Genomic DNA, 13,716 nt, shown 5'->3' on the forward strand with positions numbered 1-13,716 from the left:
AATGACAACGATAACACACCAGCAAGGTGATTACCAAAGAGCTATTAGCCAAAAACTTGACATATGTCAAGAAACTAAACAAGTAGAGGACAAAAGAACTGGCAGCTTAAATAAAAACATCTACAGCAGACGAACAGAATTTGAAAGTTGTGTCCTTAAGAAATAACACAAAACTGACACACAACCTGAGAGATGCATCTGGCATCTTATGTTTGCAAGTTTCAGTAAACTGCTGCATCTATTTCCCATTTTCCTAGCAAAATACAAAGACATGATGGCTTATTAGCTCATCCTATCCTAAATAACCACTAATGTATGCCAACTATTGTCACTGCTACACTATCAAAAGCTGAAAACAAACATAAAAAACATACAAATTCATCACCACAACAACACAGTTGATAAATAAAGAAATACAGAAGCACACATGCAAATAGAGAGATGACATAAAAGTTCTCACTCAGCTCCCTGCGGTGCTGTTTTAAGCTCCAACTCACTCTAAACAACACCAACGGGGGTCTACTGCTTCCTGAGCATCAACGACCGCGCCACCTTTTTAAGATAAGATAAGATAAGATAAGATAAGATAAGATAACCTTTATTAGTCCCACACGTGGGAAATTTGTTTTGTCACAGCAGGAAGAGGACAGTGCAAAGGTTATTCACTAGTTTCAGTTTTATAATAATATAAAACTTAATTATATAATTATATTCAGGTTACATGACACTTATTGTATAAGATAATTATTTCTGGGATGCTGAATGACAATTTGATGTGTATTTTGTTGCTTTCAGTAGAAATCCTGCTGATGACTCAGTGGATTTTAGATGGAAATTCTGTGTTTCACTCACTATAAACCATCTTCTAATCAGAGGGCGAAAAAGCCACTCTTCTTATTTGGTATTAGCTGAAGAAAATATTTAATCTATACTGACCGTCATCGCTGTTGTCGTCCACCAGGATGACCTCCTTGAGCAAGTGTGTGATTGACAGCTGAGTGGACTGAGCGCAGGATCACCGACAGAGCCTCGTTGACGAAGATGAAGATGAGGGAGATTTGGGGAAGGTCTCTTGAGTAGCTGACCTTTCTACATCTGTAGAAAGACACGACACAACACCTGTAAACTACTTGCATTAAGTAATACGAGGTGCCAGTGGAGCACTAGAGTGATGGTTTGGGAAAAGTAGTCTACAAAGTTATACAATTAAAAAGACAATCATGATTTTGTATTGATGAGCCCATTTACCATGATTTCTAACATTTCTGATCAATTGAATGTTGTATTAAATAACAAGGAATATGCCTTTCTTTTTAAAAAATGAGGACATTTCTCAGTGAACCTTAATTTTTGAGTGCTCGCATATTTAATTTTGAATTTGTAAAAAAGACTAAACTACCTCCATAGAGCTGCTGACGTCTTGTTCAATGGGGCTGAAAGGCAGAGCAAGTGCTGCTTCCTGTTCAACTATAATCACAAGGATTTATTTTCCACATTGGCCTTTTAACTGCATGTGCTGTTTCAGATAGAAACCCTATTTTAAACTTGTTTTGTTTAAACAGCTCTAATGAAGCGGAAAGCGGCAGGGTGAGGCTTTGGCTCTAAGTTTAGCACATGTGGGAAAGGAAGGGGCTTCTTTTATTGTCTCCTTTTCACGTCTTTTTTTCTTTTATCGATTATCTTATTTCCTCTGTGAAATAATAGCTAATTAGAAGTTATTCTATAACAAATCCAGTGTTTTCAATTCACGAGGTTGGAGAACACTTTTTTAGGGTTTTTGGCAGGAAACCATTAGAAAACAGAAGGCAACATTAACAAGATTAACCACGAAGAACTGGGACATTTGTCACCTTTTTTCTCCTTCTGATACAATATTGCAAAAGTCTTGAGGCATCCTCATTTCGTTATATTCTGCTGGGAAAATGGGAAATAGGCAGAGCAATTCACTGAAACGTGCAAACATAAATGGAAATACAGTACATAAGGCAAAAATGTACTTGAAAGTCAATATTTGGTATGGCCACCTTTACTATCGAACATAGCCTGGACTCTCTCTTTCCGGAACACACTGCTTTAATAAATGTTGAGGTCTGGGCTCTGGGGAGGCCAATCCATGACTGATCTAGGTATACGTTTACTGCATTCACCGTGTGTTTGGGATCATTGTCGTAATGAATAAAAATATGCCTTTTCCAACTAGATGCTTTTCAGCTGGGACTGCATGATTAATGAAAATCTTAATATCTGGTTCATATTTCCATCAGCTTTCTCAAGATTCCCAACACCACTGGCAGAGCCTTCATCGTGTTTTACAGATGGATGTAAACACCCTCTGTTGGAGTCATATCAACAATTATTTGAACCAAAAATGTCAAATATGAATTCATAATGCTGTAAGACCTGTTGCCACTGATATAGTCCAGTTCTCGTGTAATTTACCATACCTCAGCCTTTTCTCCCTGTTTCTCTTCACTAAAAATGGCTTCCTGACAGCCTTCCACTGAGACCGTTTCTGATGAGGCTTCAGCAAACAGCAGATGGATCCATTAAAGGGCCAGTGCATCTCTCAGGTACTTCAAGTCTTTGCTTTTCTTTATATTTTTCTACATCTTAAGGACATGATTTCCAGATACAGTTCATCTGCTGTACAGAGTTATTTAGTCCTGCTACTTTTCCGGTTTCCTCAATTTTTTTAAGGACTCACAGCACGCCAGATTTTTGGGAACCACCTAGTTGGTTCAAAATGTTATTTTTACCTATCAGATTTTGTTATCTTTTAGATTCTTAAAGTGCTATGCTGTGGTGTGCTGGGGGAGCAGCACAGCAAAGAAGGACTCATCCAGGCTGGAAAAACTGATCAGGAAGGCTAGCTCTGTGGTCGGCATGAAGCTGGACACCCTGGTGACAGTGGCAGAGAAAAGGACACTAAAGAAACTGATGGACATTATGGACAATGCCAGGCATCCTCTGCACACGGCCATTAACAACCAGAAGAGTCTGTTCAGTGACAGGTTGCTTCTCCCCAAGACAAGAACTAACAGACTTAAAAACTCCTTTGTCCCACACGCCATCAGACTGTTTAACTCCTCTCTGGAGGGGAGAGGGAGGGGAAACAGGAGGACAAAGGAGGGGGGAACAACTAAGCTGTAGTGCCTCTTCACCTCACTGTGCAATACCTTTTGTGCAATACTTTTGTAAATAGTCAACAGTGCAATAGACCTCAATACTCGATACTTTGGGAGCCATAAACATCATTAGACCAGTGCACATATTGGTAAATGGACTGGTTCTTATATAGCGCTTTTCTACTCTTCTGAGCACTCAAAGCGCTTTACACAACTTGTGCATTCACCCATTCACACCCATTCGCACAAGCACATTGTTCTAGGTGCTTTCTAAGTAACATTCACACACATTCATACTCCGATGGATGCATCGGAGAGCAATTTGGGGTTAATATCTTGCCCAAGGATATTTGGCATGCAGACTGGGGGAAGCCAGGAATCGAACCACCAATCTTCCGATCAGCAGATGACCTGCTCTACCGCCTGAGCTACAGCCACCCCCTTATTGTCTCTATTGTGCTCTGTCTTGGTTGTTGAGTTGACTAATGTGGAAATAAAATTTATCCAGCAGTAAACCTGAGTTTGCGGTGAGGGAAGCATCTTGTACAGTACAGCACTTTCCAGCAGGAACTTCGATAGAATGTAAAATAAAACATTTTGTGTATTTTAAAATGACATTCAGTGTGTTTTTGTTGTTGCTGCACTAATCAACCACTTACTACTAACTGCAATGGTAGTTTATTGGATTGGAAAGTGTGGCGATGCTCGCCACCTGGTCTCCCTTCTTGCTTGTTGGTGTGGGCAGGTCTCATTTGTAGGTGCTGAAGAGCTGCTGTGGCTCATTTCCATCAGTGGCACTGGCAATACCTGGGCTCATTCTGTCAGTGAGGTAGTTGAAAAACCCCAGTTGGGTAAAGCGTTTGGGGGTTTTTGTTAACAGACATGCTTATCTATTTAGTTGGTGTTATTTTTTTCAGCTAAATTTTTTAGTGCAATTAGCACTTTCAGCATCAATCCATAGCAATGTGTTGTATTTTTCACATTGTCTGTGTGTAAAATACATATGTAAGCATAGATTACACAAAGGATCCTGCACGCCAAGCTGGATACAAATAGAAATCCCTGGAAACAATTCTTTCTGCGCTTAAGAGCAGCTTCCTATTGCAACGCTGGAGGATTTGTCACCATTACTGGATACGCTGCAGAAGCACAGCAAAGCAGTGACTGTGTGGAGTCGAAAACTATTACACCAACTACACTACACAGTCACCCACATTACCCCAATCACTGGCGTGTTTACACAACAGAGACGCTGAGTCTTTGTTACGGGCGCCAGCCACTGTGGCCTCGTTGTGTGGACACAGAGAGACCTTGCTGTGACTCGCGTCTTCCCTGCTGTGGATTTCTGGAAACCGCGCTTAAAGAAAGCACAAGACTTCTTTCGTAAAATGTGCCTTCCTGAACTTGTTGGGAAATACTTCTCGAAACAACGTGCTGCTCTAAATAGCCTGTAATGTTTCATGTTGTGGTTAAAGATTGATGACAGCTGTGTGGTGCGATGTAAATAGTTTGCATTTCATTTTTATGTGATTGCTGTGTACATGTGAATAGATCTATAATAAAGAAAAACAAACAAATATACTATTCTTTTTTGTTTTATTAAAACAACTTCACACAAAGTACAACTATTTACAATGTACAGTACATCCAAAAGAACAGCTTTAAGAATACTCAACAGGAGCAAGTGTCATTTGGCCCTGGTTTGACAACAACACTGGGGCACATATTAACAAAAACACAGCAAACCTTAACGATCTTATCAAGAAGTGTTGTGTCTTCAGCCTCACATGATAAGAGTAATCAGACTGTGTGTAACATTTTGAACTTGTTGCGCAAACTACCTATTACTCGCTCAACATGAATTCTCAGGTGGGCAATTGCTCTCGTTTGTTCAACGTCCCTTGCATCAAGTTGACAGTAGCCTTTTGTGAAAGCTGGAATCTTGACCTCCGCACACATCATTCCTACAGCATCTCTGATGTCAAAGCCTCTGTCAGCCAATACTACGTCCCCTGGTAACAGCTTTTGAAGAATGCCACATCTCTCTATGATGTGTTTATCTGATGCACGACTAGGGCTGGGCCATATTATACCATTCACGGTAATACCGGTATAATGTTAGGCAACGATAGGAAAATGAAATATCGCGATAGAATGGGAGTAAAACGCGCATGCGCAGTGCCTTTGTTTTCATACGCACATGGCCGATTGTTGAGTGAAACAGATGAACCAGAATTGGTTTGTAAAAATGGTGCAACTTCCGTGATGTGGAACTGGTTTGGTGTTTGTCTGTCAGATACACGACAAAGCACATTTTTTTGCAGAACATGCAAGCGGTCGTCGTTATTGTCGTATTTGTCGGACTAAGATGCTCTTAAATCTGGGAGTAATCTGGGTCCTAAACTCCGTATGCTTCAGGTCAAACAACACTGCAGCATCACTGAGAGTTAAAAACTGTCTAAATTCTTTCATCTTTAGTAAAACGATCAGCATTGCTGCTTTACCAGGTGTAACTATAAAGTTTAACTTCCATGAAAACAAAAAGTTATTACATTTAATGGAGTTAGAAGTTAGCAGGAAGCTAGCGGAAGTTAGCTCGCTAGTTTCGCTAGTTACCTAAGCATGATTTAGCATGTTCTGACTGAGAGATTTCTGAAAAAAATCAAACGTACAGCTCTGCTATCACTTCCAACATAAATGAAGACAGGAAACTAAACAGCAGTGACGTTTGTAGGGTTACTGAAGTTGGGCTAGCTGGTATATAATGATGTGCTACGTGATCGCTAGCGACACAGCTATGTTAGCATAACATAAACAGTGAAGCTGGAGGACGAACACTAACACTTTTCCACTTATAAAAGTTAACGTGAAGGTTCTTCATGGTTAGAGACAAATGCAATCGCATGGCAGGATGCTGTAAACGGACCAAACTTCAGTCAGGAGAACAACTGAGATAATCTATCCACAATACCAGGTTAGTCATTAATATACTGCAACAACATGGGAATAGAGCAGCTGCCAGAGAATTCAACATTAATGAATCAATGGTACAGAAGTGGAGGAAGCAAGAAGAATGAGTTTAATAAAGTTTGATTTATCTGACTGCTTTGTTTCGCTTAATGTGCCTTATAATCCCGTGCACCTTATGGTCCGAAAAATGCGTACTGCACACTGCAGTTTAATGTTGCAAAGCACCTCTTTTTAACTTCAGTGGATATTATACATGGTTATGCTCAGGATATGTCAGCCCATTTCTACTGGAAATGCCTTTTGGTTAAACTTTCAGCAAGGAATTTGCATTTGCACTGTTACATTTTTATAAAGCTTTAATGTACATAAAAACCAGCTTCTTGTTTAGGTGAAAATAAATGGAAGGTTGTCTTTTTGCGCTAGTAATGTTGTGGAGTTGTATTTTGTCTCGCATCAATTATATCGTCGGTTATATCGCTATCGCAAATTTTCAAATATATATCGTGATAAATATTTTTGGCCATATCGCCCTGCTCTATGCACGACCCCCCATCCCCTGGAAATGAAAGAAATAGCTCCATGGGGTGTAATCCCGATGAGGTATTTTATGGTCTGTGTACCCTTGTAATGAGAGTATGTTTGTGCGCGTGCCTTTAAATTAGATGGTCTTTCTGTTCGAATCTCAAAACAGTCAACAATGATTGCTACTCGTTTTCCAAAAGTTTCAGTAAACTGTGGAGGCATTGTCGCCTGCAGACAGTGCCTCTCAGGCCAGTGCACCAGTGCTCCTAAGTGGGCATACAAAACATCAATGGTATCGGTGAAGACAGAAGACAGTGTTTTGTGCGACACATGGAATAGATGACAAAGATGCTGGACTGGAAGATCAAGTCTCAGACGCATTAGTGTGAGTAAGAGCATTTGGAAACCTGTCAGTTTCTTCGGTATTGGCAGGAAATCTTTGACAGTGTTGAAGAGGGACATTAAGACTGCATAACAATATAGTCCAGTGTAATATCTTACTTTTTCGGTATCGTCCTTTAAGAAAGTTTCATTCAGCTCTGTCTTTTGCAACTGTGCTCGAAGCAGTCTGTTCTCCTCCAACAGCCGGTTTATTTCTGCTCTGCCCTGTTGACTGCACACACAGTCCTTCGTCTGCCCTTCAGCTTCCGTGACGCTGTCACTCCCATCACCACTGTCCACATTTGCAGCTGGTACGTCAACCTCCACTTGTCCAACACAACTGCTGTCCACTGCCTCCATGACATGGTTGTTGTTCTTCTGTCAGACCTTCATCGATCATCAAGCCTGTAAGATAAAAAATAGTGCATAGACTTAAGGTTAATGTACACCAATATTCCAATGACAGGTGTGTGATTCATCTTTAAGTTATGTGCGGATTAGTGTACCATAAGAGCAATTTAGTATGTTTTCAGAGGGGGGTGTTTACCTGCAATGGGTGCTCTTTTTCGCTTCCGTTGCATACGCCTTGCGTGCCGGTCCGAGTCTGACACAGGTTTGTCGTCGTGCCCCATGTGCAGTGTTGGTGCCCAGTCTGGATTTGTTACATCCATTTCATATGCTGGTTTGCCTGCAATAATGCCAAATCAAAAGCTACTCAGTCGACATGACGTGGTTCTGCAGCATCACACATTAGCATGTTTTATCTCATTATCTATGACCGCAGCGCATTGAAAAAAACCCCACTAAAAGCCTTTTGGTTTGGTCCTTTTACAGCATCCTGCCATGCGATTACATTTGTTCCTGACCACCGAGAACACTCACGTTAACTTTTATCGAGTGGAAAAAAAGTTAGCGTGTTTATATTGTGCTAACATAGCTGTGTTACTAGCGGTCACGTAGCACATCATTATATACCAGCTAGCCCAACTTCAGTAACCCTACAAATCAATCAATCAAGCTTTATTTATAAAGCACTTTTCATACAGAAAAAATGTAGCACAAAGTGCTTTACATAGTTAAAAGCAGCCCACCCCACCCTCCAACTCACTCCCCACACTCTCAATACACATATATCCCCCCACCCCCACCCACACACACACATACACACACGCGCACACTTAAAGAGTAAAAATTGGGCTGGGCTCGCATGAGCCAAGTGAGGAAACATTATAACAGAGAGCCGTCTGCACCGGGAGCCGGTCACAGACCGCAGCCTCCGGGCTGGGCACACAGCCGGAGGGAGGCCAAGGAGCCCCCCAACCAGGCTGAGAGGACCCCAGAGACCAGCAGCCACGGTCAATAACAGCCCCGGTGCAGAGAGCGCCCTCCGAGGAAACACTGGAGATATGACGCAATACGATATATACAGGGTAAAATGATAAAATAAATAAGAACAGGATACAATATAAATATAAATATAAATAGAGTAAGAAGATTAAAAAATGAATAAGAATAAAATCAAAAAATATTAGGTAAATCCTAAATTAATAATAGAATAACAGGATAGAATAAATAAGCATAAAAAATAAATAAACGCTAAGTAAAAGCTAAATTAAAAAGGTGGGTCTTGAGCCTGTTCTTAAAAACATGTACGTTCTCTGCGGCCCTGAGCTCCTCCGGCAGGCTGTTCCACAGACGAGGACCATACCACTGAAAAGCTGCCTCTCCGTGAGTATGTGTCCTGACTTTAGGGACAATCAAAAGGCCAGTACCAGAGGACCTCAGGGTCCGCGAGGGTTCGTATGGTAAAAGCAGATCTGAGAGATAAGAAGGCCCAAGACCATTAAGACATTTAAAAACCAATAAAAGAACTTTAAAATCGATCCTGAAACACACGGGGAGCCAATGCAGCGATTCTAAAACCGGTGTAATGTGGGCCCGCCCTCTGGTCTTCGTCAGCACACGAGCTGCCGAGTTTTGCAAGAGTTGTAAAGTTGAAATATTCTTCTTAGGAAGACCAGAGAGCAGGGCATTACAGTAATCAATGCGACTGGCAATAAAAGCATGCATCAGCATCTCCGTGTTGGCCCGAGAGAGAATAGGGCGGACTCTGGCTATATTTTTTAGATGATAAAATCCAATTTTGGTTACATGTTTAACATGTGGGATAAAACCAAGCTCAGAGTCAAAAATAACACCCAGGTTTTTCACTTGTAGCGAAGGACATAGTGAAAATGCCTCTAATTTAGACAAGAGTTTCTCTCTCTGAGCTTCAGGACCGACAATTAAAACTTCAGTTTTGTCCTGGTTAAGCTGTAAAAAGTTTTCTGCCATCCAAGATCTTATATCCAAGATACAGTTAAAAAGGGCATCCATTGGTCTGGTGTCATCAGGAGACACGGAGATGTACAGCTGCGTGTCATCAGCGTAACTGTGGAAGTTCACTCCATGCCTCCTGATGACACTGCCGAGAGGCAACATATACAAATTAAAAAGTACAGGGCCTAGAACCGACCCTTGAGGCACACCACATGTCATTTTATGGATCTTAGAGGAGCATGTATCCATACTCACCATAAAAGATCTGTCAGAGAGATAGGAAGTGAACCAGTTGTGTACAGCACCAGAGAGGCCCACCATGTGTTTTAGTCTGTTTAAAAGAATAGCGTGGTCTACTGTATCAAAGGCTGCGCTTAGATCCAGCAGCACCAGGACTGAGAGCTTTTGGGCGTCCCAGTTACATCTAAGATCATTTAAAACCTTTAGGAGAGCCGTCTCTGTGCTGTGGTTCACCCTAAATCCAGACTGGAATATCTCCAGGATCTGTCTATCATTGAGAAAATCAGTAATCTGAGTAAAAACAAGTTTTTCTAAGACTTTACTTAAAAATGGTAAGTTGGATACAGGTCTGTAGTTATTAAAATCATTACAATCCAAATTGCTCTTCTTCAGAAGGGGCCTCACCACCGCCGTTTTAAAGGCAGCAGGGAAGACACCCAACTGAAGAGAGCAATTCATCATGTATAAAAGCTCAGCCTCAAAGAATCCATAAAGTGTTTTAAAGAGTGAAGAGGGGATTGGATCTAAAAGACATGTGGTGGGTCTCACTGTGGAGAAAACCTTCTGAAAGTTCTCAGCATTAACCAGGACAAAGCTGTCCAGTGTCTCCTCAGGTACAATCGAGCCCTCAGATGTGTTTACAATCATATCGCGATTAGATAAAATATCAGATCTGATGGCGCTGATCTTTCCCCTGAAGTGGTCTGCAAACTGCTCACAGAGCGAGTCTGTGGGGGTTCTTTGGGAGCTGTTAAAATCAGGGTTAAATAAATGATCTATGGTGGAAAAGAGGACCTTGGGATTATTTTTGTTAATACTGATTATTTTGGCGAAGTATGAATTTCTTGACTTCCTTAATGTATTATTGTACATTTTAAATTGCTCGGAAAATATTTGATGGTTGATATTATTTTTATTTTTCCTCCATCTCCTTTCTGCTGCCCTGCAATTTCTTTTGAGTTTTTTGACTTCTTCGTTTCTCCAGGGTGATGCATGTTTTACGTTAATCTTTTTGGTGGTGAGTGGAGCAACGGAGTCAAGGCTTTTCTTCAGTTTGCTGTTAAAATAACTAAAAATCAAATCGCAGGGTGCAGGTAAAATCACAGGGGGGCATTTGACTAAAACCCTGGTAAAATTTGCAGCCACTGTCACTGCTGTTTAGTTTTCTGTCTTCATTTATGTTGGAAGTGATAAGAAAGCTGTACGTTTTAATTTGTTTCCAAAACCCCGCAGTCAGGACATGCTATATTGTATTTAGATAGAAGCTAGCGAGCTAACTTGCTGCTAACTTCTAACTCATATGTCATAAATTCCATTGTCATGGATGCCTGGATGTTTAACTCAGTTGTTACACCTGGTAGAGCAGAACGCTGATAATTTTATTAAAGATGAAAGACTTAAGACAGTGTTTTAACTCTCAGTAATGCCACAGTGATCATTTGATATATGGACCTGCAGCAGAGTTTAGGCCCAGACACGGCTAGTGACGTCAGACTCAACAATCGGATAGTGATATGAATTACTTTAGAACTCACCGGAGAGAAAATGCCGCGAGCAAACCAACAAAAAGCTGGGGATTGCACGGAACTCGATATCCGCTCGTCTCACCGCTGCAATCCATGCCTGGCGTCTTTGTTTGGTGATATCGGATACATGGGATCCCTCACGTTGCCGCCAGGATGGAAAACGATTAAAAGATTAATCCAGTTTCTTGCCTTCACGATCGTGAGATCTAACATTGCAACCGACTACACACGTACCACCATAGCTGAAGCTGTATCCTTTGTCTGGCCTACTGTGATGGCGGCAGGGGGCGCATTCTAAAATGTCATGTGACAATCTGATTCATGAAGAGTGATGATGTCACAAGGACATGTGATGATGTCACAAGCACATGCCTTTGAGCCTTTTCTATAAATAGGGGTCAGGAGCAGCAAGTTTTAGTCAGTTTGTTCGCAGCCTTCAAACGTTCGACCAGAGCTATATTTGAAAGTATTTGTAAACCTCTTCAGAGTCACTGTGCACAGGATTAAAAATGTATCCACGAAAATGCCAACAAAGAATAAACAATCTTGCTGCCTCTCCTTCGAGGTCTGGCCGGCCACTCACTTCAAGAGGGAAGCCTGATATGACACGATCCATTGGTGCCTCATCAGTCCAAAGGACATTACAGGAAAACTCCGACCTACATGCAAAAATTAAACAAATTGAAGAAGAGAAGCTTCAACTGGAGGAGAAGTGCAGACAATTGGAAGCACGAAATCAAGAGCTGGAAAAACAACAGCAACGCCAGCCTTACACAAAAATTATTAGTGAGGCCTGGGAAGGAAAGTTTGGTGAAGCACGACAGAAGATTTTGTTCCTGATGAAGGAAAACAAGACAAAGAGTGCTGAATTAAAAGAAACGTCTGCCCAGCTTCAACGCGCGAATGCTACTATTGGGGAGATGCAAAGGGATCTCCAAAACATGGAGCAAAAGAATCAGGCGCTCCAAGGAACGCTTGATGAAGCTATGGAACAAACTGCACAAATCCTCGGACAGAAAAAGGAAGGGGTCACACAAATGCAGGACCAACTCAAAGGCATAAAGAAAAAATACGAAGTGCTGAAAGTCAGGCTGGATGAAACAGAGTGCAAAAAAAAAGAGCTTCTTCAAGAGAAAGAGCAACAGGAAGAAGAAAAAAAACGTATTCTCCAGGACTCAGACAACTTGAAGTGTGAAAACGCTGAAATGCTTGCACAAAAGCAGCAACAAGAGAAAATAAATGAAGACCTGCAGCGTAAGCTTCAAGAAATCACAAGAAGAAATGAGCAGTTAGAAAAGATGCACAAGGAAAAACAACAGCAAAATACAGACAAGTGCAATCTATTAAAAGAAATGGAGCAAAGATGCCAGAAACTTGAGAAGGAAGTTGAAGAAACAACCGATCAGTTGAGAACCCTCATCCTAGAGAAAAAAGTGGTCGTGGAAAAGCTCATGGAAAAGAAGAAAAAACGTTTCCGCTTCTTCTGGAGGAGGGACACTCCTGCTTTTTCTACTTTTTCTATTTTTTCTACTGCTGACGTCACCTCGTCTCCCTCCACCTCTGTTCCATCTTAATTTTCACCTCTCCTCTCCCCTTCTCTCCTAACACTTCTTCCCTCTCTCCTTCATCTTTTTTCACCCCAACCAGTCCCGGCAGTTGACTGCCCCTCGTGAGCCTGGTTCTGCCGGAAGTTTCTGCCCGTTTAAAGGCAGTTTTTCTTCCCCACTGTCGCCTAGTGCTTGCTCAGAGGGGATTGTTGGGGTTTTCTCTTTTCTTTTTTTTTCCCTTCTTATTACCATTTTCCTTTATTTACCGATTTGTTTTGTTTACTTTTCTTTTATGTTGTTTCTTTATTTACTTGTTTAACTTTTTTTCAACTTATGTAATAAACTAATAAACCAATTGAATTTATCCTCTGCGTATTTTACATCTAATCTTTAAAGAATATTTCCAAAACATTTTCAAACATCACGATCTGTCTTTTGTTTGCTTGTTAAAACCCCGTAAATGGTGAAGTAAAAACCCTGTGATATGGTTTAAAACATCAAAATAGACTAAACAACTAGTCTAAAACTAAGAGACACAGGATAAAGTTGGTGTGAAGGTTTCAGTCTGTGAATGAATCTAAGCACCATCACCTTAACTTTAAATTCATCTCTGTTACCCTCTTTGTGACTGAACTCTGACCGTGAGCACCACAGCCACTGCGCACCAGTCACACACACTTTAAATCCATCACAGTAAACCAGTTAGTTTACCTCAGTTTGTTTTGCAGCACATTTCACAACATGCAAAAGCATAATGTGCCATGTATAGACTCAAAATCTAATTTAAAAACATGAGGACTGACCTGTAAGCTTTACATTTACAGTTTATCACATACCACTGAGCAGTTCTTACCTGTAATTCTAAGCCCTCTTCTTCCTTTTCTGGTTTAAAACATCAAATTAGACTAAACAACTAGTCTAAAACCAAGAGACACTTAAATATTAAGTTAAACCTCTGGGGTTGCCGGACGCGCCGGCGCGTCAAAATCACATGACCAATTTAAGACGACACAGCTACAAGATGCAGCGATTCAGAGGCTGTATCCCAATTCAGGGTCTGCAGCCTTAAAGGCCGCATTTTAAGGC

The 13,716-nt window shown here is 41.1% G+C and overlaps 1 protein-coding gene, 1 long non-coding RNA gene and 1 pseudogene across 3 annotated transcripts; 1 reads left to right on the plus strand and 2 right to left on the minus strand.

Moving 5' to 3' along the window:
• The window catches only part of LOC146654907 (polypeptide N-acetylgalactosaminyltransferase 17-like), a 29,632-nt pseudogene extending 27,772 nt beyond the window's left edge, over positions 1 to 1,860 (minus strand).
• A 10-nt stretch (positions 1,861 to 1,870) lies between these two features.
• Positions 1,871 to 3,737, plus strand: LOC146654908 (uncharacterized). Its single transcript, XR_014907316.1, has 2 exons — positions 1,871 to 2,570; positions 2,781 to 3,737. It is a non-coding gene; the product is annotated as an uncharacterized LOC146654908 (long non-coding RNA).
• Positions 3,738 to 4,704: 967 nt separating this feature from the next.
• LOC146654909 (uncharacterized) lies at positions 4,705 to 12,357 on the minus strand. Of its 2 annotated transcripts, XM_085380857.1 has the most exons (3): positions 11,093 to 12,357; positions 7,546 to 7,686; positions 4,705 to 7,403 (listed from the first exon to the last, which is right to left on the minus strand). In XM_085380857.1, exon 3 carries the CDS (start codon positions 7,356 to 7,358, stop codon positions 6,573 to 6,575), a length of 786 nt encoding a protein of 261 aa, XP_085236983.1. In that variant the 5' UTR covers positions 7,359 to 7,403; positions 7,546 to 7,686; positions 11,093 to 12,357; the 3' UTR covers positions 4,705 to 6,572. The 2 variants fall into 2 exon arrangements, with proteins under 2 accessions (XP_085236983.1, XP_085236982.1); XM_085380856.1 differs by lacking the exon at positions 11,093 to 12,357 and having other exon boundaries at positions 7,546 to 8,080.
• Between the last annotated feature and the right edge of the window lie 1,359 nt (positions 12,358 to 13,716).

The sequence above is a fragment of the Rhamphochromis longiceps genome, linkage group LG14 (assembly GCF_057381845.1).
Source record: "Rhamphochromis longiceps isolate RC_006_pf linkage group LG14, R_longiceps_female_GT1.1, whole genome shotgun sequence".
Classification (NCBI taxonomy): Eukaryota; Metazoa; Chordata; class Actinopteri; order Cichliformes; family Cichlidae; genus Rhamphochromis; species Rhamphochromis longiceps.